The 8203-nt window shown below is 41.2% G+C and overlaps 1 protein-coding gene across 7 annotated transcripts in view; it reads right to left on the bottom strand.

Annotated features, from left to right (window-relative positions):
* Positions 1 to 4381: 4381 nt before the first annotated feature.
* st3gal3b (ST3 beta-galactoside alpha-2,3-sialyltransferase 3b) overlaps positions 4382 to 8203 on the bottom strand; it is a 52015-nt gene continuing 48193 nt past the window's right edge. For all 7 annotated transcript variants that reach the window (XM_047806186.1, XM_047806187.1, XM_047806188.1 and 4 more), the window contains one exon: positions 4382 to 7055. In XM_047806186.1, the coding sequence (XP_047662142.1) occupies positions 6966 to 7055 (90 nt within the window). In that variant the 3' untranslated portion in view covers positions 4382 to 6965. The remainder of the gene's footprint in view (positions 7056 to 8203) is intronic.

The following is an 8203-nucleotide window of genomic DNA, read 5'->3' as shown; positions in this document are numbered from 1 at the left end:
TCTCTACTCTCTTTTCACTGCACAACACCAGGACTGGTGCACAAAGCCATAGGTAAACAAGGCTTCGCTTGCGTTCCTCTCAACAAGAAAAAACGTCATGACAAATGCAGGGAGGTTCCCCAGAGCACTATTAATAGACCAGACCAACAATGCATGCATGCGAACGTAAATCACGTCCTCGTGACACGTCCTGAAGCAGTCACAATAAAACTGCAACCATTTACAAATTTGCACTTGTTCCAGGAATTGAGCGAGTACAGTACTCCTGCGAGTGTCAGGAGAAGAACTTTCACCAGGTAAAGATTTCTTTCAGACGAATCTGCACCTACCATCGATTCCTGGGTATTTTCGCTCTCAGAGACGGACACACGGTGCAAAGAGGAAGACTATTCTGCGAGGAAAGTTTCGTCACGATTGTTGTGACGTGTCGTGACTAGCAAGAAGGGATTAGAGTAAGATTAAGAATTGCAAGAAGTGAAATATGACTCCTTGTCAGTACCAAAGCAGAACCCTGCATGGGCCTATAACAAGACACCTGGCTTAAAAAAAGCTGCATGTCAGATTGAGTGATGAACATGAGCTTGCATTATTGAACAGAAGCTGCTAAGCATTGGAACAACAATCTCAAGCACCAACAACACATACTTACAAGGTCCGGCGTGTTTCTTTCTGAAGAGTCTTCCTACCCCCATGTCTTCTGTTCAGATTAGTAATGGGGGAAAATACAAAAAACAAAAAACAAAACAATTTGTCTTCAATCCATCCCACTGCGATTTAGAGAAAACTTTTTAATTCTCCGAGCTGTCTTTATGTACTTACTGTACAACACACAACGTATAACTAGAGCTTTCCAGAACGTCCCATATCAGTGAGAGAGCAGTTCTATTTGTCCGTCTTCGTTGGTGCTCTTTGATACGACTTCAACACATTACTTTCCTCTCCAATATCAGAAAACTTTCAGAATTTCCTTAAAAATTCGTACATCCTTTTGTACCGCTGGCCAGAGTAGAGAGAGGATGGAAAATGAGCTACAATCTGTAACTTCACACCTACAATAAAACCTACACAGGAAGCCTACATAATAAAATGGCTCAGGGGTGTAGAAAGAGATCTGTTCCTTAATCTTACTCCAGATGAGTAAATCTCGGCACAGCACCGGGATACGGCATCCACGTCATCCACGTTTCCAGTAAGCTGCCAGTCATCAGCAAATAAGAGTAAAAAAATTAAAAGGACATTTCTGCTTAAGCCCTGTAGCAATTGTATACCCAAATTCCCAGAACTAGGGAACTAGTGAAAGGTGTGTATTCACAAGGGGATGTAGAAAGGTGTGTCTCCAGCATGAATGGTGTAGAATTAAGAATGACAATGAAGAACGCACGACTCCGATCAAACCTCTTGGATTTCCTTCTATAATGTGTCATCTTGACATTACGGAATAACCTTCATCATGTGACAGACCTGACATGAGTTCTCCCAGTGGTTGAAAGAAAAACATGGGTTTATTAAGCTGCAACAAGGTTCGATCCTGTGTGTTTATATTAGTTATTCTAAGTGTCCATTACATTACCTGCTGGGTCGTAGCAGGAGGTGAAAGAATATACAGTATATCCAGATGTGAAAGACAGAACGAAAGGGTTCTCTGTGCTTCTTTAGAACTGCTCAGTTCCTTTCATATCTTTTCTCCAGGGGTTCAGACAAACCTGCCATTCAAGTCTATTCTTTCCTGTTTTGTTTGCTTTTCTAGCTCTCAACATCATAGGCATGGGCCAGAAGACCAAATCCGTGGTCAAGGCTTGTCTCTAATATTGACAGAGTGGATCACTGGAGCTTTGTGGAAAATTGGAAGGTACTGGTGAGCGGTAGTATAACAGTACGGTAGTCTGCAAACTCAATTTGGGAGTGCAGAGACTCTTGGGTAGAATCGAACAAAACACGGATTAAAAATGTGACGATAACATATCAAAGATCTCGAGGTCTAGACTTTTCATCCACTTTCAGTAAGAGCTTTATCCTGCAAGGAAATAATGCTAACTATCAGTCGCAGGGTATCATAACGAAACATATTCACCCACTTAGGAAAAAAGCAGATGTGCTTTCCGTCATGTTTTTGAGACACGAAAAGAAGCCAGAGAACCGAGAGGAAAAACACAGGCATATGGGCACAATTCAAAAATACACACATATAGTAAACAGATAGTATCTCGGATCAAACCCTGGATCTGAGGCAGCATTCCGCCCTGGACCAATGTTTTCAAACCCAGTCCTTAGGGAAACCCCCAACAGTCCACATTTTTGCTCTTATCCAGATCTGAACACACCTGAACCGAATATTTAGCTGCTTGATTGCTTGGTTCTGGCAAAAATGTGGACCATCTGGCAGTTTCCTGATGGCTAAATTGGGAAATGTAGTTTAGACTACGGCAAGGCGATTAGAAAATCTGTGGTGCTGATTGTTTGGGTGCTTGCTAGTTGGTGGACGTATTCACGTCTGTACATCCTTTTCGATCGATGCTTTTGGTTCAGATTCAAACATCTGGCCAATTTCAGCAAGCGGATGCTTCATGTACTTTCCAAGACAAGAACAAACAGTCACCAAAACCGGACAAGTCGCAACGTGTCACTTAAACACGCTTAAAATGTTTGACATGAAGTACGCTGTGAATGTCATTGTGGGTTGCTGTGTGTTTGAAATTATTTCGAGAGGAGAATGTACGTTTATGTTTATAGGGAGGTGAGGTTTCGAGCTTTGGCCCGTGAGGAGATTTTTCATAACAAGCAGGGGAGAGGGTGGTGTGGACGTCTGTCAGGGCAAATTAAAACGTCAGCACATGATAGTTTTACTGCGGAGAGTTAAGTAGAGTAGAGTAACTACACGGCGGTGGCTCAGGGTTGCATCAGCGGAGTGTAACATCTATAAGACATGAGAGAAGGGATGTGAGAATCTCAGGAGGTTTGGTCAGCTCTGTAAAGTCACTTTGGCAAATCGGCCAGAATAACACGAGATGGAGTCCTGATGCCAGAAAAAGAAATAGTATATCACTGGCATTTTTAATAACAGGATGAACAACAAAGCCTGGCCTTTAAAGGGATTTAGAGTTAGATGCTCTAGCACATCTGCTCAAGCGCCTGTTGGAGCCGAGAACGGGTTGACGTTAAGGGTCTTGTGGGGCCACTCCAATGAAACTAGATCCTCACAAAACCGAAGAGCAAATGAGAAGAAAAAATCCACTTTCACACAGATTCCGTGCTGGTAGAGTGATAGGAACGGACGTCCAGGTCCCGCTCGGTGGTCTTTTCCTGTTTAAGACTTCTCTGTGAATCAGATTTGTACTCCAGGGATTAAATAGAGCATTTTAATTACACGGTGCTCACCGCCAAACAGATTTTCCATATGGAGTGGACTGAGAATTAGAGAAGAATTATTAAAAACCTAAATAATGGTGTAACCTTCTAACTGGAGAGACTTCCAGCGCTGCTCTGGTTAATGCTCTGCCTGCAGTTCACTACACTGGAGGATTAGACTGCAATGGATCTTTTCCTATGAGCTGATTGGCAGATTTATGAAGTTTATGGCTCTCGACAAAACTGGAAAATCTGAACATGGTGATGTGCTTTTTTTTTTTACAGGTCAAAGGTTGCACACCTGGTCCAAATACACAATTATACATACATTAAAAATGAATAAAAATACTCAAACGTGAAACATGGAATGCTAAAAGATCTGTAAAAATGGAGCCTTCTGGCATTACTAGAGAATTCAAAAGATCTGACACAGTTCTCAAACTGACGTCTGACAGAGACCCACCGTCGGTTTCTGACTAATTACAGTTGAACGGTGGATATTTTCATCAATTATTCTTTTCATTTTAATCCAGATGGGTGACAAATGAATGTAAAAGCGACATCAAATTTGTTAGCAAGGTGTCTGGGCCTCCAAGCCACCAGAACATCTTTAACATGTCTTGGCATTGATTCTACATCTCTGGAAGTGCATTCCATGGTTCACCGAGTTGTTGTTTGGATGGTGGTGTTGAAGAGCATGGTCAGCAGACACCCTTATCCAGAGTGACTTACATTTTTGTTTCAATTTATACAACTGAGCAATTGAGGGTCAAGGGCTTTGCTTAGGGGCCCAGCAGCTTTGTGGACCTGGGATTCAAACTCATGACCTTCTGATCAGTAGTCCAATACCTTAACCACTAGGCTACCACATCCCCCATGTCTCTATCTTATATACAGAACAAAAATGTGCCATTGATAAGAAAATGGTTTCCTACAACAACATAACAACCTTTAGTGTCCTTGAATTTGCCACCCGATTGTAGATAGTTGACGTAAAATAGCTACGTTTGTGCAAAAAGAACTAAAATACACTTGGTTTCCATTTGTCACTTTTTATTTCTTATGTTACTCGACAGCATAAGACACAGTCCCACCTATCTGATAAGTGAAGGTAGGTGTCGGATATTATCATGCATGTTCTGGATGACACGATGATCAGCTCTGGATGACACGATGATCAGCTCTGGATGACAAGATGATCAGCTCTGGATGACACGATGATCAGCTCTGGATGACACGATGATCAGCTCTGGATGACACGATGATCAGCTCTGGATGACAAGATGATCAGCTCTGGATGACTAGATGATCAGTTGTTTTCCAGGTCTCTCAAAAATCTGATAGATCGCTCGCTCTTCATGCTGCTGTAGCTGCTTTAAATGATGATTTGTCCAAAAAAAAAAAAAAAAAAACCCAACAGAAATCTCTTACAAGGCAATACAGTAACGTTGAAGGAGTCCACGGTTTAGAAGAACGCTCTGTTGTGGTGTTGAAGTGCTGACAGACATCAGGACACAGGTTAGGAAGCACTTAATAATACTACATTACTGCATACACGTCTTTGGCATGAGATTCAGATACTCTGTATCCAGTATTACACAATTCTCCAAACATAATAAATACGATATGCTTAGCCTAGTTTGACCAGTCCACTTGCTCCATACAAATTTATTTCTCTTTCTGGGTTTTTTTTTGTTGTGTGTGTTTGTGTGTGTTAGTAAATTACATCAAAATCGGACCGATATACTGATCACAAATACACAAAGGAAGGTCAAACTCGGCTAAGATATATACACTTTCCAAAACTTCAAAATGGCCGACACATTTATTATGCCTCTGAAGACAAATTTTATATATATTTATATATATAATAACAAAAAATCACTTCTTTACGTTTTGTTAACTGCTGATGCTGTGGTTTGTTCGGAGACAAACCTCACATATTTACCCATTTCTGTTCGTTTCCAGTCATATTTCCCCCTTGCTGAGATGAAGCTCACAGGAGCTGCTGATTTCCAAAGTCGTTGATTTATTTTATCCTAGCGACACCGCTACTGCTTAAGTTGTACGGATTGGTTTGTGTTACAGAGCGGACAGATCATACGGTTGATTATCTAGCTCACCACGTAAGTAAAAGCTCCAGCGTGCTGCCAGTCTAGTGCTTTATCCTGGAAACCCAACTGACGAGGGTAAAGAGCGGCGGTTAGCGTAACGTAATAACATAAGGTGAACAGGTTAACTAGCTAAGTACTTTAACGCAGACAAACCAGCATGTGAGCATGTAGCCATTCTGTCACTTTGACGGACACTGAGCTTATAAAAGACCGGGGTGACTGGGCTAATGATTTGTCAGCTGCTGTATTAACATGTGTGTTTCTATAAACCTTTTGTTTTATGTGATGTTCTCTTGTGGAGCTCCTCACACTTTTGGCTTGTTTGCTGTGAATCTCTAAAGCTGCAACGTGATAATATCTGCTGTGCAAAACTAAACAAAACGAACAAAAGAAACGACAAAATGCAAAAAAATAAAATAAAATAAAATAAAAAAAATAAATGGCAAGGTTCCTTTTCCCCTGACTGTGATTCAGAACGTTATGTCCATTCACCAAAAATATACAGCTTATGAAATTACAAACGACCGCTGTGACGGATCTCAATATAAAGTTTTAAAAATACAGACGACGACGCTTCGAAAAAGTACAAAGGCAACACATTTCGGAAAATAACTGTCGACCGGGCAAAGCGGATCATGTTATCAAAAAAGTAAAAACGATTGTATTTTCAGGCATTTTTGATTTCCAGACCGCCGGGACTTTCAGCAGGAAGCCGTTCGACACGCAGAGGCACGAGACGAACAGCAGGGCAGCTTGGAGTAACCATGAATTAGAGGAACTGTTCAGCTGCAGTCTTAAGTGATTTGTAGACTTTATGTCATGAAACAAAAACAACAACAAAAAAAAGAGATCAAATAATTAAAATTAAATAATTAATAAAACACCAAACCTTCCGTTGAACAGAGTAAAACATTAAAAATTCTCAGATTAAAGAGACCTTAAGTCACTTAATAAATAATTTAAAAAAAAGAGAGAGAGAGAAAAGAATAGGCATCCTATCCGTTCTTAATAATACACTTTGTGTCGCTAGACGAAGGCCGACGTTCGACCCTCGCGTGAAGCAAATGGCGCAGAGCGGACGGAAAAACGAAGGCGTGGTGATAAAACAACACTAAGAACTGGTCGAATCTACACAGTGAATACATTCATGTTGTAGAGGAGATCTTTCTCCTCCAAAGAGGTACGTTTGGCACAATCAGTCTAGTTCTTGCGTCAAGCGCATTTTTTTTTGTTCGTCACCTCTCGGGTCTTTGATTACGCATGCCTCAAATTCGAACTCGAGGATCGACGTGGAACAGAGGAACGATGTGGAAAAGCCAGTCTCTCCAGATGTTCAGGACAGAACCCAGGTCGGACGAAGCTTTTCGGTCAGAAGGCACATATGCGTGTTTTCAGTTATATCACGTCCCCCTCGTCTCCACCTGCAGCCGTACACCTCGAGGTTCTCCGAATTTCCCAGCATCCTCGATTTCTTGCTCTGTGTTAGAAGCATCCACACTCTGACGATCAGATCCCTTTTGTCAAGTCTGTGATGATGTTGGCCTTCACCAGCTTCTGGAGAAACTCCTTCTCCTTAGAGATATTGTGAGTCCACGACTACAGGATAAACAGAGAAAGGTTAGGTTCATATTTCTGTATTTAGTCTGCTGCTTGCTAACATTCTGTTTTGTTATATTCAGCAACAAAAGAGAGCTTAGAGTCAGGAGATATGAGTGATACGAGTACCGATGTGTTCAATTCAAACACAAGTAAACTGTTCTGAACATAGCCATGGAACACAATTGTGTATTGCAATTGTTTTTGTTTGTTCGTTTTAAACCAAATGAGACTGAAAGAAAGATACCAGCCCTGGTGCAGTTTGTTTCTCCACACCGATCCCCGGACAGCAGACCACCCGAATATTAGAATGTCATATTTAAACGAATCGTTTTCTTCTCACAAATATTTTGGCTAAGATTCAACTACAGTGAAACTCAGATCCTCGGCCATATTCCGGTTAGAGGCCCTAAAGCCGTGTGGGAACAACCTGGTGTCATGCTGATCAGTCGAGTCTCTCGTCCGGGTTCCTGGGTCTATAGAATCTATCGCACTGTATTCACAGTAAAGTGCGCAAATCCAAAAGCGAAGGTTTCGGAATGGACTCGATACAGAAGTCCGAGTCTCCTCAGGATCTTATGGCTTGGAGGAGAAGTGAGGCTGTAATGAACAGACTTTCCTAAGTGTCTATAGATAGAGAAGTGAATTCTGTTTTGCCGGAAGAGAGGGCTGTGGACTTTCCAGTGGTAACTGCCCTCGCAATGACTCACTTGATAAACAAGATGTACTTAAACAGCTCAGGATCCTAACAAATGTTGCAGAAATTACAAGAAGGTTTCTGTTATTGTGAGGTTACTCACCCAGTGTTTGGTTTGACATAGTAAAAAGTCAATTGTGGCCCAAATCTGACTCACAGCTTGATAATGTAACTATTGACCAATCTGTGTGTTCAATTAGACAAGCTACAGGGTTTTTTTTTCGGATTTCTAAAAATGTATAAAATATGTCAGTGATGTTCTGGACGGCAGGCACTTATTTCCAGGGATTTCAGAACAGCGTAAAAGATATTGCGTCATCGGGTAGGCGTGGCCTATTTGATAATCTAACCCTAACCCTAACCGTAGTTTTTGGTTGTTTATTTGTTTTCTAAAATAAATCTACATGTATGACTGTTTTGTAGTATGCTGTTTCTTTGTTTTTTTTTGAAA

The sequence above is a fragment of the Tachysurus fulvidraco genome, chromosome 22, assembly GCF_022655615.1.
Source record: "Tachysurus fulvidraco isolate hzauxx_2018 chromosome 22, HZAU_PFXX_2.0, whole genome shotgun sequence".
NCBI classification, from domain to species: domain Eukaryota; kingdom Metazoa; phylum Chordata; class Actinopteri; order Siluriformes; family Bagridae; genus Tachysurus; species Tachysurus fulvidraco.
Note: the sequence above shows the minus strand (reverse complement) of the source record. Positions and strands in the feature narration are given on the sequence as shown.